General features: G+C 36.6%; 1 protein-coding gene across 5 annotated transcripts in view; it reads right to left on the bottom strand.

Annotated features, from left to right (window-relative positions):
- The window catches only part of NEDD4L (NEDD4 like E3 ubiquitin protein ligase), a gene marked incomplete in the record, with an annotated part of 461078 nt that overhangs the window by 27325 nt on the left and 411574 nt on the right, over nucleotides 1–22179 (bottom strand). For all 5 annotated transcript variants that reach the window (XM_036757634.1, XM_036757643.1, XM_036757611.1 and 2 more), the window contains 6 exon segments: nucleotides 5010–5105; nucleotides 6196–6266; nucleotides 12194–12315; nucleotides 13614–13843; nucleotides 16591–16656; nucleotides 19257–19315. In XM_036757634.1, coding sequence (XP_036613529.1) covers nucleotides 5010–5105; nucleotides 6196–6266; nucleotides 12194–12315; nucleotides 13614–13843; nucleotides 16591–16656; nucleotides 19257–19315 — 644 coding nt within the window.

Genomic DNA, 22179 nt, shown 5'->3' with positions numbered 1-22179 from the left:
CAAATCAGGTAATAAAGGCAACATCTGCATTTTGATTACATGGAGAAAGAGCCAACAACAATCTCTGGCATGTTCTTACATTCCCAAATGGGAAAGGCGAGTAAGCTCTAAATATTCAGAAAAACAGCTTGCAGACATCCCTAGTGATTATGGGGAGAGCATTTGCCTCACTTTTATTAGGGAAATGACTTACAAATTCTTAATAGCAACTAATTAGCTTCTCTCTATAGAGGAAAAATATAAACTTCCATCTTGGTTGGGGCAATTTTAAACATCAGCTTTTTTGTGAGGTATGAAGGTAGGGCAAGAAAGCTGCTAATTCCTTATGGCCTTTGAAAAAAATATTTTTCAGGGGTGGGAAGAGGTTGAGCAGTAGAGGAATGGGAATTTAAACTCACTTCATAACAAGCTTGTTACTATACGCTTGTAGTAATAGGCCTTGAAAGTATAGCCTTTATAAGACAGGTTAGCTCTCTAAGGAGAGAGGCGATAATTTCAACAAATTTAGGACCTAATCATCTCATTAATTTCTAAGGTCTATTTTAACTATTGCATTGCCCTGTCTGATCCATTCATAAAGGAGCTAGTTCTTTCTCTTCCTCTTCATGAATAGATGGGCAAGAAATAAAAGTGAAAATCAGCCTCAGTCTAAAGTCTTTTCTAAATAAGAAAACCATTCTCTCCAGTTTTCATTTTCTTGACATTAAATAGTTTAGGAAAAGCAGAAAGAGCTACCACCCATTGTGTTGGCAGATAGCTACTGTCAAATATAACAGTCAAAAGTTCACATAGGTTTCCAGAATCTTCTCCTGATTTGGAGAGTATTGTCTAATCATTTCTCCCTATTTCCCCCCCTTTCGTGATAGTCAAATGTTTTCTTATAAATGGACAGAGTTTGAATTTTTCTTGCTACTTGGTATTCCTGTAGGTCACATGAAACATGAAATATTTGGAGTTTTATATTACTATTTTTCTCTTATTTTTAATTTTTTCTGCCAAGAAAGTGATACTTTCAAGAAGACTACAAAGTTATATATAGATGTGCAGAAGTAAAGCCTCTCCAATGAGCAAGTTGAGTTAAAGGTACCAATATTATTGAAGATCAAAAATTATTTATTCTTCTTGTACTTAATATGGTTTCTATTCCATTAATTAACTTCATAGTTAAGTTAAACATTATCATTAGGATATCCTTGTACACTAGTCATTTCTACTTTTTTTTTTTCTGATGATGACTTCTAAACTCAGAAAAGTTAAAATGACTTCTTTGAGGTCACATGACAAATATACCAGAGGCAAGATTAAAATAGTTTCTGATTCACAACCCAGTGTTCTGTCTTTTTACACCACACTCAAGTTCCTGGGTACCTATTTATCTATAGTCCCTTGAGTTTTATCATGGTCAAGCAGTCAGAAAGCCTGCCTACTTAATTGGAAGGAAAGTTGCAATTATCCCAAGGTTCTATCCTGCCTAAACATGCAGCTCTTAGAAGTTGTCCTCAGATCTTTATAAACACACATTTTTCTACCTGAAAGTGATGGTCTTGTTTAGATACTTAGATGACCTACATTCTTATTCAAAGGCTTTTCCCCCTCTTCTTGTTGCCTACATGTTCTTTATGTCTATCTCCTATAAATCCATTTTCTCAGTCTTAGCTTTCAAGGTAACAGATGGTATAGATCGTGTCACTGCTGACTGGTATGGTACAATTAACATGCAAGTAGTCTATTTTGTGAGTACTTTTTAAAGGTCATAAAAAGAAGCCCACTTACAAAAAAGGCTCAAAAAGAGACAGAAGTGGGCAAAAATAGATTAATATCCTATCTCCTTTCCCCTTTGTTTCCTGGATTATAGTTTTCAAAAGTTATAACCCACATCCAAGACATAGGTGAACTTATGCTCATTTAAGGAATGTAGGAAAAGAGAAAACTGTCTCTGACATTTTAATCATCCTCAGGTTTGCAGAAATGAGCTACTCCTGTCTTCTAGAAGCCATAAATCACCATGTCAGAAGTTGGAAGAAAAAGTTTGAAGGCTGCGTTATCTTATTGGAATTGAGAAGAAAGTACGAAATCACTGCTTCGGGTAGCCAACAGGCCTTAAAGACACCATATTTCAGTATCCTTTAGATTTAAAATAGCCCCTATGCTCTTAATATTGGCTAGTTAGAACAGAGCTGGATATATAAATGCTGTAATGAATAATATTTTTGTCTCCTCACTGGTAAAAATAACACTAGTTTTAGTTGTTCATTCTGGTCCATTTGGATTACTGTATTTAACTCTAGGTACCACATACTTTTTCTTTGACAATACACTGATCCACCAACACTCAAATGCCTAAGGATGTTCACTAAATGAGACTGAGAACACAGATTACTTCACTTTCATAGTTTATAATATAGTTTGTCTATAGGTTTGTATATTGTTCACAGAAAGGAAGTAACATACATTGTTGTTTAGTTGTGTCTAAGTGTCACCCCACTTGGGGTTTTCTTGGCAAAGATATTGGAGTGATTTGCTATTTCCTTCTCCAGTTCATTTTACAGATTAGGAAACTGAAACAAACAGGGTTAAGTGACTTGCGCAGAATTACATAGCTAGTAAATGTCTGAGGCCAGATTTGAACTCAAGAAAAGGAGTCTTCTTGATCCCAGGCTCTATTTACTCTGCCACCTAGCTGCCCCTGAAAGAAGTAGGTGCATTCTATCATTAACAGCTTGGTACCAACATAGTCCAGTGTATTGGACCTGAGTTTTGTTTAACACCATATTTTATGAGAAAAATTAACAGATTAGAAAGCCTCCAGAAACAAGTGACAAAGAGGATGAAGAGCTTGGAAACCATCTCATTTTGGTGGTGTTTGGCATGAAGAAGAGATGTTAAAGGGCAGAAGTGACAGATGTTTTCAAAAAGTTGAAGAGGTGTTACGTGGAAGGGGGAGCAGACCTGCAGCAGAGGGCAGCATATAGGCACATTGGGGGTAAGCTTGAAGAAAGCAAATTAAGAAAGGCTTTTTTCAAAAGCCAGAGCGATCCAACAACAGAACGGCTCTTCATTGTTGGAGGTAAATAAGCAGAGTCTGGATGACAACCAAGTTTTCAAAGGCCTCCTGCACTGACTAGGAAGCTGGACTAGAAGATTTCAACTCTATTATTCTAAGACTCTAACAAATTAAATTTACATAATGTTTTTAACTTTCAAAAGTGCTTTCTTATCTATTTTCACATTTGAAATTCAAAAACCACCAAGTGATAGATAGGGCTGGATTGTCCTTTTACAGCTGTAGAAACAGAGACAGGGAAGGATTAAGTGGCTTACTTAAGATCACAGAAACAGTGGGAGAGTCAGAATGAGAAGCCAAGTTTCTTCGCAAAATCCCTTTTAGCTTTTTCAATCTCTCATACAAGCTCCTTAATTTTTAGGGCTTATTCACACATTAGATCTGGGCAGGCTGAATGACCCTCTAGTGGACATTAGTGTTTCTATGGATGGAGGGTCTCAGGGTGTGACTTTCAACATTTTTTTAAAAACTAATATTTTATTTCCTTCTCAATTACATGTAAAAATAATTTTTAACATGTTGTCTTTTTTTAAAGTTTTGAGTTCCAAATTCTATCCCTCCCTTCCTCCCTACCTCTCACTCCCAAGACAGTAAGCAATGTGATGTAGGTTATACATGTGTAATCATGTAAAACATTTCCATATTAGTTCATTGTGCGATGTAACATTTCTTTCTTTTTTTTTGCTCCATTCTTCACACCTCTAATATTCTTATTAATAAGAGAAGAGATCATGTGTCATTGGGGGAAAGAGTAAAATTAATATTTCTGGTATTTTCAAATTGGTAAAAAAAAATTGAGTATATCTAAGATGAAGGTAAAATTTCAAAGAGAGGGATATTAAGGAATTCCAAAGAAACTCTAGGTTAAAACACTGTGACAATTTGTGCTTCCTTTGTATATCAAACCCACATCAACAGTATAAGAACAGTAAAGGACTGGAAACTGATACATGTCAGGAGACCAACATACTGAGCCATAAATTTATGTATATTTCTTGATAAAAAAAAATAAAGCAAACAAAAACCCACAACTGGTTTTCTTGTAATACTCTCACATTTGTTTTTATGAAGTGGAAGCCATAAGGACTTGATCACATCTCTAGTGTAAGAGGATAATCCTTTTGGGAGAGAAGGACTTGAAGAGAGAGGAGAGAATTATGTTTTGGATGATATGAAAATTAGTCAATTTGGGTGACTCCAGAGTATACATTTCCCTCTCAGAATTCTTACAACAAAAGACAGATTGTAGTTTGCTAATCCTTCTGGGCAAGGCAAGAGACATCAGAAAGATTATTTTCCCAAGGAATATTTGAGAGAATTGAAGTGCATGGATTTTGTGGGGAGAAGGCAGCACGTAAGTGTACTGGTTTCACATGGAACCATTCAGCTAGATTATGATCCAGGCAGCATGAAACAGCAGAAGAGCAATGGGCTGGTATGGTAATTAGGACATTTGAATTTTGAACATGGATTTTCTACTAATTTGTTGTATAAGCTACCTCTCAGTTTCCTCATTTATAACATAAGGGGTTGGGCTAGGCAATCTCCAAACTACCTTTGAGCCTTAACATCATATGACACCATAATCTTCATTTGATGTAGCACTCGTCTAACCACCAATGAAAGTGTTTCTACTTTGAGAGAGTACCTGAATTCCCAAACTGAGAGAGCACAGCCTCTGATGGCCAGTTCTTACTCTAAGAAGATATTGGCATAGTGCCCATAGAGCAGTCTTAAAACTTCCATTAGCATTTGCTAGGAAAAGACTGAAACAGGAATCTGGCGCCCTACCAAAGTAATCAGGTTAACTCCAATACTAGTAGATGAAAATTATGCACTATTTAAAATTGATGGATGTTCCTTACTTGTTGAAAAAACGCATCATGACATGATAAAGAAGATGCAACTTTCAGAGTCCACAAAGAGCAATGTTACCCAAACATACCTGTCCAAAGTTTTCTTCATCTATGCAGAACATGAGATCAAGTTCCGTAGGATCATTTTCTAAGATCCATTTCAAGGAGTTGTAGTATTCACTATCCTATAGGAATGACAGAAAATTATGAATGAACAACACAAAAGCATTTGATTGGTGAAATAGATGAGTATCCTGCTCAATTACATACAGTTAGAATGACTACAAATTATGGCATTTAATGATGTTAACTTGTTCTATCCCCAGCATAACTCTTGTCCTCTAATGGGAAGAACAATATATTACAAAAAAAAAGTTTTGCCAGCAGCAGGGACTTACTGGTAAAGTCTTATAAATAGCAGTATACACGAATAGTTCTCAAGGTAGGGTGGTCTAGGTAAGAATGTGTAACTATGAGAAAGGAAAGATGGATGCTAATTGGTATAGATAACAACCTTGCCTGGATTTAGGTTTATCTTTGGATTAATCACTAATGTTCAAGAAAAAGGGGCAAAAATATGTGATCAAGATGAATGAAAACTGTCAGTACATGATCTTAGGTTCATATTGTCAGCAACCAGATATTTACTCAGCACTTCTTTTCATTTCAGTATGGAAATGTCATGAAAAAGGTGAAGGATGAAGAGCAAGTGTGATTATGTTTTATCAAACTATAGAAAGAAGTTTGATAGGAAAAAAAAATTGGATAGAATGAGATATCTTGATTATATGTAGATTTAAATTATCCAAGCTATTATTCTCCCTCCAGCATCCCTCAGTAATTTAGGATCAGGTATATCTGCTAAGATTGGTATAATTGCAATTCCATGGAAAATATTTTGCTTATTAAAAAATAACATCTAAGAAACTTTCCTATTTCTCTCTGTTCCATTCTACCCCTCCCCTGCATAGATTGCGTTACAGTTATTAAAATATCTTCCTGGGCAAGTCACTTAACCTGTTTGCCTCAGTTTTCTCATTTGTAAAATGGGGATAATTATAGCACTTACCTCCTAGGATGGTTGTGAGGATCAAATGAGATAATAATTGTCAAGTGCTTAACACAGTGCCAGGCACATACATGGTAAGCATCAGAGAAATGTCAGCTATTATTATTATGTTGGGGGAGAACCATTTGGACTAAAAGAATAAGAGTTGAATATTTTTTTCCTTCTTCCACAATTACTTAAAACACCAACAATCTGCGTTTACTCACCACTGACTCCATATCATTCAAAGTTATCTGCTTTCCCAGCATCATTTTGTAAAATGGTCTAATGAAGAAACCTAAAATAAGGTGATAACTGAATTTAGTTTCAAGTGTTTACTATTGTTGAGCATCAAAGCATGAAATAAAAGACAGGCTCTTATTGAAAAGGTAGAGAGAATAATTACAGATGCTGCAGCAATGTCATGATAGGTGGGTAGAGTGGGTGTTTGGGTACCAAAAGATACAGCACAGAGCTCATCCTCCTTGACTTCTCAAGAGCACACAATATTGTTGACCCTTGCCAATAGCGCTGTCACTTACTGATCTCTCTTCCTTTGATTGCAGAACCATCACACTCTCCTAGTTCTCCTCCTATCTCTAAATGTCTCTTCTATTTCCCCTCATCATTTTTCTGACATCTTAAAGTGGATGTTCCCCAAGGTTTTATTTATGTCCTTTATTGGCCATTTCTTCCATTTCTATGATTTTTAACTTATATGCTTACATGCTGATAACTCCAAAATGTCATGAAAAAACTTTTCCCACTACAACCACACATACTCTATACCTGTATTTCTTTTATGCATGTATATAGTATTTTGTAATGTTGTTATTTTTCTATAATATATTGTATACATATCTGTATAATATAATGTATTCTTTTATTACATAGTTGTATATAAAATTCCCCTAGTAGGAAGGAAAGGGGGTATAACTTATTGAAACTATATTTTTTAATTATAAATTTATTTTTTATTTTTACTTTACAACACTCAGTTCCACATTTTTTGGGATTCTAAATTTTCTCTCCCTCCTTCTCCTCCGCCTTCCCCCCAAGATGGCATGTAATCCAATATAATATATAATAATCCAATATATATAATCCATATATCTTTACATTGAACTTATTTACATAATAATAATAATAATAGTTATAATATATATAATAATATATAATAATAGACCAGTTGTAAAGAAGAATTATAACAAATGGAATAAATCATGAGAAAGAAGAAATGAAACCAAAAAAGAAGGAAAAAGAGAGCAAATAGTTTGCCTCAATCTGCATTCAGACTCCATAATTCTTTCTCTGGATACGCATAGCTTTTTCCATCATGAGTCTTTTGGAGCTGTCTTTGAACCTTGCATTGATGAGAGGAGTTAAGTCTATCAAAGTTAGTCCTTATAGTGACTGTGTGTCTGTAATCGGGTATAATGATCTTCTGGGTTCTGCTCCCCTTACTCAGCATCAGTTCATATAAGTCTTTCCAGGTTAGATTACAATGAAAAGTCCATCTGCTCTGCAATAGTATTCCATTACATTCATATACCACAATTTGTTTAGCCATTCCCCAATTGATGGGTATCCCCTTGATTTTGAATTCTTTGCCATCACAACGAGAGCTACTATAACTATTTTTGTACATATGGGTCCATTTCCCACTTGTGTGCTCTCTTTGGGATATAGCCCTAGAAGTGGTATTGCTGGATCAAAGGGTATGCACATTTTTGTAGCCCTTTGGGCATAGAAACTCTATATATTTAATCCAATGCCTAGTATCAATGTTTTACACGTTGTAGGACTTAATAGATTTTACTGAATGGAATGTCAAAAGAATCTTAAAGATTCTCTATGAGCTGTACGAATCCAGAAGAAAGAGAGATTTTGCTAAGTTTGGGCAGTCCCAAAAGGCTTAGTGGTCAGAGAGATAGTACTTGAAGGAAGAAAAAGACCTTTAGACCAGCAGAGAGGGAGAAGCAGGTATTCAGACACACAGGTGAAAATAGTGTGAGCAAAGCCATAGCGTAGAGAGTACTGGGAGGTAATATAATCTGAAGTTGTGATTATCTGAGTTCAGATCCAGCTTCAGATACTTTACTAGCTATATGACCCTGGGTGAACCACTTCATCTCTGTCTATGTTAGTTCTCTCATCTGTAAAATGGGGATAATAATAGCACCTATCTCCCAGGGTGAGGGAGGATCCTCCCATAGTGAGGATCTAATAAGATAAGAATTGTCAAGTGCTCTGCAAACCTTAAAGCACTATATGTTTATTATTATTATTATTAAACTACTCACTGTTTTCCAAACAGATGCAGAAATACAAAACACTAGCAAAATCAGAGGTTTATGTGAGAAATACATGAGAGATAATGTTGCAGATATAGACTACTGGGGCCATATTGAAGAGTCACCAATAAGGGTGATGTAACTTGTAGGCAATGGGGGCCCATAGGAAGATTTCTGAATAAGGGAGAAGCATGCCCAAAGAGAGTGTTTAGGAAGATTAATAGGTAAGCTGTGCGGATAGATTAGAGATGGACTGGAGATGGTAAAGCAAACAAGACAAGCACTACTGTGCTTCCAAGAGCAAGGTACTGAGGACCTGGAATACGGTAGTGAAGGTACCAACAAAAGGAAAGGTATAGATGCAATGAATTTTACACAGGGAAAATCAATAGGTTGGTGAGAAATTTAAGAAACAAATCTTAAGGATAAGGAATGGCTGAGGATCACTTCAAAGTTTTAAGGCATCAAGACCGGGAGAAAGATGGCCCATTGACAGAAGGGGGAAAGTAGAGAAAGCAGCTGGTGTTACCGAGGAGATGACAAACATAGTTTTAGTCATGATCTTTGAATTGACAGTAATTTTCAAGTGGAAATATTCAGAAGCCTGCTGAGGAGGGGGAGGGAGAGGAACAAGGAGAGGGAGAAAAGAGAAAGGCGGATGGAAGAATATAGTCAGGAGGATGAGAATTAAGGTTTTGGAACCATAGCAACATTTAGGCGATGGGAAGACAAAGGCAGAATTGTGGAGGAAACAGGGAATATCCAGGGAGTCATTAAAGTTCCATAGAGATGGAAGGACAATTTTCTGAAGGGGACAGAGTAGTCAACTGTGTTGAAAGCATCAAGGGTAAAGGAAATAAGGATTAAGAAAAGGCCTTTGCAGATAATGTTAGGAGGTCATTGGTGACTACGGAGAAAGCAGTTTTAGTAGGTGGGAGTCAGATCTCTAAGGATTAAAGGCTCAGTGGATGGTCGCAGGGTCATGGGATCATAGATTTATTGCTAATAAGGACCTTAGAAATCCTCTAGTCCAAGCCCCTCATTTTATGAACACTGGAGAAGAACCCGGTCTGGTCTCATTTGAGAGGACCGGAATAGGCAACAGGATCAAGAGGAGGGGTTTCTCCCAAATAGAAGAGACTGGAGCCTATTTGTAGCTTAGAAAGGAAGACACCAGCAAACTAGTAAGTAACTCTCTTGTTTTAAAACCACTTCCTGACAAACTCTTTTATGATCCTAGGAAATAGCATAGCAACAATAATACTAGGAAAAATATACTTGTGACTGATGAATTAAATTAGCAAACCAAGTAAGTGAATTTGAAAAGACGGGATATAATAAAGTGTCAAACACAGCTAATATTTTACAGTAAGGAAATGTGTATGAATAAGGGAAGAACAATATTTAGTAACTACCTATAATAGTTGATGCTCTGAAATAAAATAAAGCCAACACTTTTGTCGTTCAGCCATTCTTTCAGTTGTGTTCGACTCTTCTGTGGTGCTAATGTTATCAAAGATCTTCCTCACCCATTCAATAGGCTTCAGGTGGAGCTAGTTAAGGGAAGCTTGATTAGGAAAGGCTTGCTTGTAGGCAGGCCCACACCCTTTTGCTATTAGGTGCCAAGCCCCAGGCCTGCACCCATTTGCTACTAGGTGCTAAGTAAGCCCCAGGCCTACATAGGGTATACATACCCTGTAGGTAGCCATTAAGCTCAGACTAGAGAGCTGTGGAGAAGATGGAACTTCAAGAAGAAGAGAGGACTGAGAAAGAGAGAGAGAGAGAAAACGAACTGCAAGGGCTTTCAGAACTTCGGGAGGAGAGGATGCAGGCAAGCAGATAGTTAGGATTAGTGAGTGAGTGTTTATGGGAAGGCCCTAGCAGAAGAAAAGGTTACAGGATGGCTTGACTCTTTACTGTAGTACTGTGTTTTAGTCTCCTTGCTGTTACATTGAGGTGGACTTACTGGTTTTGAAATACAATTACTACTATGTCGAATTGGGGTTATTGGTTCTGGGATTTGACCCTCTGGCATCTGAATAAATGTTTTACTTTTTCTGTCTTCAATACAGAGAATCTCTAATATTCTGCAATACTGAGCTATACAGGCATATTCATGGTCACCATCGATACCATGAATCTTGCCTTACTGATACATCTTCATGACCCCATTTGGGGTTTTCTTGGTAAAGATATTGGAGTGGTTTGCCATTTCCTTCTCCAGATCATTTTACAGTTGAGGAAACTGAGGTGATCAGGATTAAGTTTTGCCACACAATTGCCACACAACTAATAAGTGTCCAAGGTCAGATTTGTACTCAGGAAGATGAGTCTTCCTGACTCCAGACCCCACACTCCATGCATTATGTCAATTACCTGTCCCCAAAACCAACACTAGATCATCATTAGTCAGTCAATAAGCATTTATTAAGTGCCTACTATGTACTAGGCACTTCTCCCCTACAATGAGTTCAGTCTATAGAGGAGAAAATACACAAACAACTATGCATAGGATATGGACAGGATAAACTAGAGATAACAGAGAGAAGTCACTAGAATTAAGAGGAATTGTGAAAGGCTTCTGTTTAATAAAAGGTGGGATTTTAGCTGCGACTTGAAGGTAACTAGAGAAACCAAGAGGCAGAGATGAGGAAGGAGAGTATTTAAGGTAGAAATGCTTAAACTTCAGGGTTCCTATAATCTCAATCTCTTAACATCACACACAAAACTACTCATACTCTCTCTTCTCTCTGTCTTAATTAAATTCTGAAATACTTTAAAAGTGCTTGGTTTTCCTTTCTTGGTTGATGACATCCACGATTTTCTTTGAAGAAAATTTTTTTTTCAATATTCAGATCTTCAAGTCCCCAACGTATTAGATGCCCATCTAACCAAAACAAGATCTTGACCCATTTGTGCCCTGTTATCTACTGAGCACTATGATTCTATAGTTATCTAGGTCACAAAATTACCTGAAATTACTTATTATCTAGTCACATTTAAAAATTATAATTCAGGGACAAATGGAGCATAGGCACAATATTAGATAGATTAGGTCATTTAAAATTAACTTTTTCATTAGCTTTTCCATCTGTCACCAATCTAGCTACTGAAAGATAGAAATCTTTCTTTTTCTTTTTTTTTTTTTTTTTGCGGGGGAAGGGGGAGAGATTAAGTCTAAATAGGAAGCAATACAGTACAGTGGAAAGAAGATTGGATTTGGGGTTGGAGAAGCTAGTTAAAATCATACTGCTACTTCCTACCCATATGACCTTGGATAAGTCACTTATGTTTTCTGGTCTTTAGTCTGCAAAATGATCACATGAACTAGGTGACTGCTAATGACCTTCCTAGCTCTTAATCTATAGTCCTATTGGTATGCTGTATTCCAATTTTAGGAAGCTATTTTTTCTCTTTAAAATGTGTACAGACACTATAAATCCAATATTAAAATATCTAGGCTTTCAGGGAAAGCAGCTCCATTGTAGGACAAGGATAAGGTGCTTTGTTACTTTACGTATCAGTCAAGACAATTCCAAAATACTCGTGATGAAAAATGATGTCTACTGCCAGAAAAAGAGCTGATGGAGTCTGAATGCCAATCAAAGCATACTATTTTTCATTTTCCTTATTTTTTTGTGGGTTTTTGGGCTTGTGTCTTCTTTCACAGCCTAATATGGAAACATGTTTTGTATGACTGTACATGTATAACCTATATGCTGTCTCAGGGAGGTGGGAGGAAAGGGAAAGAAAGAGAAAATCTGGAACTCAAAATTTTTAAAAATGAAGGTTAAAAATCGTTTTTACATATAATTGGGGAAAAAATAAAATATTATTTAAAATAGAGAATCCCTGATCAGAAAAATTAATGGAACAAACAAAGTTAGAATACAACACAGTTTTCTTTGTTTTAGCATTTTTAATAACTTACCATCTAGGAGCTTCCCATGAAATACTGCTAGGCCTGCTACCCGTCCAATAAAAGTGAAATAGGACAGATGATCTTCATTACAAAGGCCTGAATTGGGATTGATTTGAAGTGTGTAGTTGTCCCTTTGAGGAAAGAAAACCATGTAATAACTTTTAAATAAAAAAGGCCAGAACAGAAAACTCTAATTTCAGCCTACCCAAATGTATTCTGCAATTTAATAGAAAATGTATCTGTTTGTTAATTCCTTACTTCTGAGACATGGCCATATGCTCATTGACTCAGAAAGATGAGGCGAATTCTAGGTTGATGACACACAGCTTACACACCTGAAGTCAGGATTTTCTAATCACCACAGGGATAGAGGCTGTCTTAAGAGTAAGAAAGAAGCCTTTGAAATAAATGATATGCTTAATTCAGCTCAATCTCTATTTTATTTCAGGGATGTACCCAGTCACTTTCTGGGAGAGCACACAAATTGTTCTTCCTGATATCCCAACATGTTTGTACATAAAATACTTGTATGCAAAATACAACAAAATGTTCTCTATTGGGAGGAGATATCATTTCATTCTTTGTCTTTGAATTTCAAGCCCCTAGTTCAGCGTCTGGCACATAGCAGATGCTTAATAAAGGCTTTTTCCTTGACTGGTTGGATCATTCTTTTAGAACTGGGAGGAGCCATTAAAGCTATCTGGTCCTACCACCTCATTTTAAATACATCTAAGGGTCTCTAATCCAATTGGGATTCCTATAAAGGTAAAGTGACTCTGGCAAACTCCCATGCCACTGGACAGAAAGACTCATGAATCTTGTGCCTAAATAAAGGATGAGTGGAGGCCAGGGAGGAGAGAGGTTAAGTTCCCAGGGCAAAAATGATTCTAACAAAGGCCTCAACATAGTGTTACTCTTTTTTTTAGCTAAGCTGCCTTATACACACTCCTGCCTGACTTTTTGAAAGTGATCATTGCTTGACTGCTTAGAATGACAAGTGGGGATTCTGAAATCCTTAATTATGAAGGAATTATTTCTCTTCTTGCCACTTGTATACTGAAGCATGGCTCCCCAAAGACCTCATAATTTGACTTTAGTGGCTATCCTTGCTCATAAAAATGCTTTACCCTTTTTAGAAGTATGACACTGACAAATTCTTCCCTTGAATTAACATTTGCAATGATAATTGCTTCTCTCTATGTGAATGCCATAATTACCAGAAAGTTTTTTTCAATTTCAATTATATGAGTGCAACAGACAAGAAAAGAATCAGTCACTTTTAGGCTTTCATTGAACACATTAAAACACCAAGTGGATTAAGAATAATTTCTAGGCTTATGCCCTAGGGGCCTATGTCAGTAGAATGAATGGGGTGAGCCATTTACTCTCTGCTTTAGGATAAAATTCCAGCTATACTCCATATACTTACGTGGCAGAATACTCGAAGAGACCATAATAAGGATTAAACATCTCCTTGGACAACAAGAAGAACCATTCTCTGGCCACACCTCCATAGTCAAGGCCTTTTTCGGACTCAAATTCAATCCACAGCCTGGCTTTGAGCACATCAGGTCTCTTCACAGACATGATCCTCCTATAGGATTCTTCAAATATGTTATTTCTGTGAAGCTTCATTTCAAACCTATTTGGAATATCAGCCTACATGAAAGAAGATATAAAACACCTATCATCAGAAAAAATGACAACAACAGGGAGACGGTGGAAGAGTGTCTGATTAAACAGGCAATGATTGAATGGTTCCCATTCAGATTCTCTCTTTTGGGGATTTTCCTCTACATAGAAGGTAAGCTTCTCTACATCAAAATATGAAATGTTTAGCATCCGTTAACAATTGTTCACACTGAATCACTAACATATGCTGCCTATTAAGAAAGGATGAATGAAGGAAAAAAGTGTCCTATTTTTTATCTTTACCAGGCATTTTCTACCATCTAGCACCCCAAGGACAGTCAACTGTAGTATTCTATAACAAGAGGAGGAGAGTGTTAGTAAAATCTGAACAATCCACCTAGCTGAGTCAGAATCATGGCACTGTTGCACTAAACTTGATGGGTGTCATTTGTATAAAAAATTATAACTCTTTTTGTGGAGGCCAAGAACAAGAAACTGAGAGAATCCCTTCATTTGAGGAATAATAGAAAAAATTATGGTGTATAAGTGTAATGGGATACTATTATGTCATAATAAATGATGAAAGGGACATAGGAGGTCTAGGATGAACTGATACCAACGAAGTGAAGTGAGCAGAAACAGGAGAATAACGTATATAATAAAACAACATCATAAAAGACAACTTTTGAAAGACTTAGGAATTCTAATCAATATAATGACCAACCACGAATCTGGAAGACTGATGATGACTCACGCTACCCAGCTCCTGACAAAGAGGAGATAAACTCAGAAAACAGAATGAGGCATATATTTTTTTTCTATATGGCTAATGCAAGACTTTTTTTTTTTGGTTTGGCTATAAGTATGTCACAAGGATTCTGTTTGACGTGTGTGGAGGAAGGTTGAGAAAATAAATTTGTTGATTAAAAATGATTAAATCAAAAGCACATACACATCTGCCTAAATTGAAACATTTCTTATATAGCAAAAACAATTGGGAAAGTAAGGAAAAAAAGTTGGATCTGAATCATGATCCCATGATTTTTAGTCATTGGAGGACAATACCCGAACTTTGGGGAAGGATGTCTATTGTTGACAGATAATTCATAGTAAACATAATCAGCATGAAGTAAAGGGGATTGCCTGTAAAGGCAGTTGTCTCAGGGGAACATGAAATGCATTTAGACTTCTAAATAAAAAAGAAAGCCCTGACAGCAAGAGCCCATGGGGAAACAACCCTTCTCCTTAGGGTTTATATGGCTTGTCAAGAAAGTCAACACCAGACAGTGTTCACCAAGCGAAATAATGACAGAAGATGTACGGGATGCATACATAATAATAATGCACAAAGAAGGCAAATTTTTCCTTTAAAAACTGTATTTTGGAGGACAGGCAAAATATCCTTATCAATATCTGTTTATTCTAGGGAAGAGAGAGAGCAGGAGAGAGAAGAGGCAGAAAAAAGACATTTAGGATGAATGAAAATTGTGCTATAGTTTGCACATTCCTGGCCAATCACTCCTTCTCTGTGGCAACCTAGAATTGAGTGCATGAAATAAAAAGGGGACAGTCAATCAGGCCTACTCTGGTGATGCTTCATAACTGAACTCACAAAGTAGAGCAAGGCAGAAGAGACAAGGCTGAAGAATCATACAGGGAAAAGGAAAGAAAATTCTAATAAAATTCAATTTAGGATGCATTAACAAAAGGAGTTAAGGGTTCTTAAAGGCAGAGATGAGAAGGGACACAGGGGCACAGGGTATGGCCTGTGAGAATGCACAGAGGGAAAAGATAGAATGTCAAGTCTGAAGAACGGCGAGTGGTCAGGCTGAATCAGAATACAGCATCCACAAAGGGAAGTAGAATTATAAAGCTGGAAAGGCAGGGTGGAAACTAACTACGGACATCCTGAAATGCCAGGTTAAGGAGTCTGTACTTTACCTTGGATGGCTTTTGAGCAAGATAGTAACAGGAATAGACATGAGCATAAGGAAAATTATTTGGACAGCTGTAGAGAGGATGAAATAAAGAGGGAGTAACTACAAACAGGGAAGGAGATGACAGAGAGGGAGAGAACAAAGATGAGAGAGACTGCTTGTAAAATCAATAACCAAAGTCCAGGTCTTATCCTGCTAGTATTTTAATAGAAACTCTACATTTAGTCCAACTACTGCCATAGAATCCAATTAATGGGTTACATAGGAGAGTTAGAGAAAAAGAGCAGAGGGTTACATTTAAGATCACTGTAAACAACAGGTAGTTTTGTGTTTTTTTGTTTTTTGCCCTTAGCCCAAGTTCTAACTATTCTAGTGATTTTTTTCTTTTGTTTGGTTTTTGGCGAAAACGTTTACTACCTAGATTTATATTTCACAATAAACAGGCACACTGTATTGCTTATCAAAATCACTAAATTTTTTCCAATGTGCTCAAACAGCCCACAAGGATTTCTTAAATACCTATTATGTGATAGTCATCATAAGCAAAGGGGGTACAAAGAAAAAACCATGGTTTTTGCCCACAGGGAGCTCACAACGGAATTAAAATTTCCATTGAATTCACACTCATCCTTATTTATCACTAACTATGAAAAAAATATGGAAGTTGAAGAACCAAGTAGATCAAAGTATAGTTTTTAAAATGTGATAACAGGTTTAGTTTGGGTAATAATTTTTTAAAAAAGTTATAATCACATTGTTCTTACAAAACAAGGATGTGGTAACTTCCAAAGGACAAATGACAAATACAGTGCTATACAAAAAGACAGGATTACTCACTGGTTTCTTTAACTTCTTCCTAAAGTAGTCATATTTCTGCTTAAACTCTCTGGAATAAGGAACAGCCTGAAAAAGAGATATTTATAAATAGAGATCATGAAAATAATATACTTGAAAATTTTTACATCTATTGAGCCAACATTCAGAATACTTTATGAATCATAAAGCTTAAAGTTCTCTCATAACTCCCCATAGTCTGTTTATTTAAATACTTTGAAAAATCTCTTCATGTGCATATATTTTCTAAGGGAAATTTTATATAGCTGTGCGTGTGTGTCTGTGTGTGAGACTGAGAGACAGAAGAGGAGAGAGAAGAGAGAGATAGAGAGATAGATAGAGAGAGAGAGAGAGAGAGGGAGAGAGAAGCAAAGGGTCAAAGGGTACTGGGTTAATCTCCTTACCTCACCTGGAGATAAAACATTAGGATGAGACAAAGCTCCCGACCTCCAGGAGCTTCCAGTCTTATCTGGAACATGCATTGATAATATGATAAGAACCTGATAGGTCTATTAATTAAGTGTAGAACAAACTGCTATTGAAAGGTGAAAGGCAACATGACTAATATGGTAATATGTTTTATGTGACTGAACATGTATAATCTATCTCAAATTGCTTGCCTTCTCAGGGAAGGGGTAGGGGAGGGAGGGAGAGAAAGAATTTGGAACTCAAAATTTTAAAAAAATAAATGTTAAAAATTGTTTTTGCATGTAATTGTAAGAAAAATATTATAAAAAAAGAAATTTTGTCTCATAATCTGCCTCAGGCCACACACACACACACACACACACACACACACACACACACACTCTCTCTCTCTCTAGCTGTCTATATGTCTGACTGAAAAAAGTCATTTGTAAACCTGGTAGGTGCTGACTAGATGTGGGTGGAAACTAGGAGGTTGAGCTATTTCTGTTCTTTCTTCTTGGGGGAATGATGCATGGGAAGTTAAAAAATCATTATCCTCCTCCACGCCTCATTATTTTTTCTTTCTTGGGTAGTTTCTCAAATGGAAGAACAAGAACACGTTTTCACCTTCTGTAACACCAATGTGATACCCACAGCAGCTGCTATGAATATGCAGACGTATTTCCAGGGCAGATTCGCAAAATATAATAAACTCTCTTCCTCAAAGGCAAAACAAAAATATTTATTTGGAACATCACTATTAGGATACCAGGAGGTAAGATTTAACAAGGTACCCATCACCAATCCAGAGAGCACCAACATCTTAAGCGTTCTTTCTGTTAGGCCACCGCACAAACAAGTTCCCCTAGGCAAGTTCCTCTCTCCCCCTCACTTCTGTCTCTCAGCTTTGCCTCTCTCCCCAACATACTATTTTAGTTAACATTCTTTTTATGTTGGGCAAGCTCCTCCCACTATGGGCTCCATGTGACTCAGGCTCCATCACAGCTATGAGCTGGGCCTGAGCTCAAAGCAGGTCACAGAGGCCTATAAATGGATGGGGAAGCTCTTCCTATTCCATCAACATTACACCTTCCCGTAGAAGGAGACTGTTGTCCTACTGACATACAGAAGTGCCAGATAGAGCCTCTGGAGAGGACTGAATAGCTTAATGGACCAAATCATTTGTTCTCTTTCCATACAAATTCTTTTTAAAAATACCACCTAGGGCAATAAAAACGTACTTATGATTATAGATTATATTAGGTAGGGCAATCTTACTCTTGCCCACCAAAACTCAGCCACAGAAATGGTAATAACCTAATGATTTAGAGTAAGATGGCCTAGGTTCAAGTCTTGGCTTTGCCATTTTTGAGCTTTATGACACCAGGCAAATCCCTTTTTTGAGTCTCAATGACCAAATCTATATGCCCTGTCTATCTCAGGCTTATTGTAATACTCAGATTACACAGCCCAGGTAAGAACAATTTGAAACAATTATTTGCTATGTGAATTTCAAGTTATTGCATATAATGGTAAAATCCTATTAAAGAACTCACTTGCCTCAATAATAAATACCCTTCCTTCCCTCTCCCCACTTTGCTTGAATAAAAAGAACATGCTTAAATTATTTCATGTTTTTGTATAATTAACATCCTAAATAAATGGATTGCTATTGTCTGTCTTAAGTCTAAAATCTTAGAGAAAAGGCATCATATCTAGTTGACTTTGATGAAAGTCAGTGTTGTCAGAGTAGAAAGAATGCTGGTGTTAAGAGACTTGAATCATAGCCATGATCATGATACTAATTTGCTGTGTGTCTTTGGGTATCTTACCTCATTGTCCACCTACATCAGGGGGTTTTAATGGCCTAGAGAAATGGTGAAACCTGCAGAAAAGATCAACTATCCTTCATCTACGTCAAAGTAGTCTATTGTAACTATTATCTATTACAGACCTTAAGCGCAAAGTTGACCACCTTGCCTCATGTTTTCATTCTAGTTTTAATTCTATAATAACCACCTTGGGAAAAAGTAGAAAGTGGCACATATATAAATTACTACTCTTAAGACTCCTGTGGAGAAGTCCTGCAAAAACAGTGCTTCATATGATTTCACTGGAGGAAAGTTTGGTGAATGGAAAGACAAATGTCAATTATCTTGTCATTCTAGTGACATTAAGTTAAGCCATCATATACAAAAAACGCAAACTTAGGAAGAAACAAAAATGACCTGGGAAAAAAATCAATGATGAAAAATACTCACTGGCCCAGTAATAGCAGGATTCTGCAATCTTGGATCTTCCCATTGAGTAATTTTACTATCTGAAAATTAATCCAATAAAAGAGAGCATGAGTTAGAACCTATCCTAGTCTATGAAAAAAACGCTTTCAGAAAGAAGTTTCGCTACGTTTCTTCCACCATTTGCTTCTCTCTATTCAGGTCCATTGCCTCAGGTCTCAGAAGCATTTATGAGTGGGGCAGTGTTAGGAAATAATCGTATAATCCATCCATCCACCCTGCCCACCCACACACATTTAGTTAAAAACACTCAGTCCAAAATGCAAAACTAAGTAAGGTAGCCTATCTAATTCACACTGGGGGAAGCATCGGTCAAGACTTCAATTATAAACCCCTGTTCCCTTAGGGATTTATAACTTGATTGCGATTTTTCACTCAACTGCAAAAAGGCATTAGTCCCCCTTCCCTCTCACAAAGGTTAAGAAACACACACATAGCATTTACCCATTTGCAAACACTTTTTTTGCTCATGTAGTTAAAAAAAAACAAAAAATTTTTCAGTTAAGAGTCTTATGTTTAACAATTGAACAATCCATAGTATGCATCATTCACACACACACACACACACACTCACACACATGCACACATACAGAAAATCAAAGCAGATCAGATAGTCCTAAAATGAGAATTAAATTAATACTGCACGAAAACTTTTCCCCAATCACTAACCTGGCATGGTCTTTATTTTCTCCTAAAAGATTCAATCTCAATAGGCTATTTTCTTTCTACCATAGTATAAATGGTATTATAATGGTGTTGCAGACTGGCAGTTGTGTGGAAGGAAAGGGGACTAATCTATACATTTTTATAGAGAAGGGGAAAAAAACTACATTAAGATATTCTTGAGGTTCCAGGAAAACCAAGCAAGTCAAAAAGTCTTGTAAAAATTCTGGCAAGAGGCAGTTGAAGGAGTTCTGGGCTTGGAGTCAGGAAAACAGACATTAAAATCTAGCCTCTGACACTTAAAAACTGTGTGTTCTTGGATCCATCACTTAAACTCTATATACCTTGGGAATTATCCTAAGATTACATACTAAATCATAGGATGTGTTGTGAATTTTTTAATATTTTTGTTTGATTTTGTTTTCGGAGGGTTTTTTTTTTTTTTTGGTATTTTATATCTGAGAACTGCACTGGTAGGTTTTTATTTACACATTCTGTCAATCACCTAGTATTTATTAAGCATTTATTTTGTGCCAGTGCCTGGCACAATTTAGAATTGCTATATACTTAGCTTCTTGTGCTATCAAGAAATATTTTGCTGAATGGCCTTTTCTCAGTATGCATCCTTTTTCACCTCTCCACAGCATACAGAATGTTAATCATTATATTTGTATGTACCTCATGTTTTGGACCTTTATTTTTATCTCCAGAATTTAGCACAGTACCAGGCACAAAGTACACATTTAATAAATGCTTGTTGATTGGCTCTCTTCCTGTGTGTTCTCTCTTCTCTGGGTTTTCATGACACTCTTCCTTTCTTGGCACACCTATTATCTGTCTGAACATTCCTTCTCAGTTCCCTTTACTGGTTAATCATAAATATTATGACCCTTGAATAGGGGTATAACCTCAAACTATGTCCTGGGCATTTTTCCCTCTCCATTTTCTCTCTTGGTTTTCTCCCACAAATATAATTATCACTTGTATGCGGATGACGGCGAGAGGTGTAGTTTAGCATATCAGACATTTTGAAATGGATGTTGCATAAGCCATTTCAAATTAAACAGAACTCATGCTATTTACCCTTCCCTTCCACAAATCATCCACATTCTCAACCTTAGTGTTAGCCTCCAATTTTCACTCTCTTACCCCATGTATCCAATCAATTGCCACACTGCTGTTCCTACCTCCACAACACTGCCTTTCTTCTTATACATGGGCACCACCCTGATCCACAAGCTCCTCACCTCTCATCCAAACTATTGCAATAACCTTCTAATTGGTTTCCCTGCTTTCAAACTCTCCTCTCTCCAAATACATCCTCAACATAGCTACAAATGATCTTTCTAAATAGTAGAACTGACCATGTTACTGACCGTATTCAATAAATTCCAATGGTTTCTTTTCGCTCCTGGGATCAACTATAATCTGTTTAGAATTAAAGAGCTCTTCATAACCTGACCCCAACTTCCCTTTTCAGTCTTATTATATATGATTCCCCTTCACATATATTAAAATCTACCCAGAATTACTATTTTGCAGTTTCTCATATACAATACTTAAACTCCTGTCCACATGCCTTTACACGGATTGTTCTCCATTACAGGAACACATGCATATCCTTCCCACATCTACCTCTCAGAATTTCTAGTTTCCATCAGAAGCTTAAATGCCAGCTTCTATATTAGGCCCTTCATGAATCTCCTCACCTCCTAGTGTATTCCTCTTGAAAAATGGTCTTGTATCTCTTTTGTATATACATGTGTAACATATATGTATGTACAACTATATGTCTGTGTTTTATGTGTGTCTGTGTGTGTATTTATTACCCTTGGTAGAATGTAAACTTCTTTATTCACTTTCAACTCTTTATCCACAGTGATGGGTACATAGTAGGTGATTAATAAATGCTTATTGTTTGATATATAGGCTGAATTGGGAAAAGGCTGATTTGATTGATTTTATTTCCTGGGTATCCTGTAGGCAGATTGAAAGTATTATTTGGCGAATAAGGACTTCAATGATTCTTACAATAAATATGTATTTTACAAAAGGTACATTGCTTTTTAATTAATGGACATTTTAAAGGTCAACAAAAATTCGATAAAATCTTTAATTATTCTGGGTTGTTTTGATTTGCCTTCACACAGGCAATGACATTTCTGCAATGCTATGGCATTCCGCGAAGGGAATCTATGTTTCCTGTTTTATGGAATGAGAGGCC

The sequence above is a fragment of the Trichosurus vulpecula genome, chromosome 1 (assembly GCF_011100635.1).
Source record: "Trichosurus vulpecula isolate mTriVul1 chromosome 1, mTriVul1.pri, whole genome shotgun sequence".
Taxonomy (NCBI): domain Eukaryota; kingdom Metazoa; phylum Chordata; class Mammalia; order Diprotodontia; family Phalangeridae; genus Trichosurus; species Trichosurus vulpecula.
The sequence above is the reverse complement of the archived record's forward strand: the minus strand, read 5'-3'. Positions and strand labels throughout refer to the sequence as shown.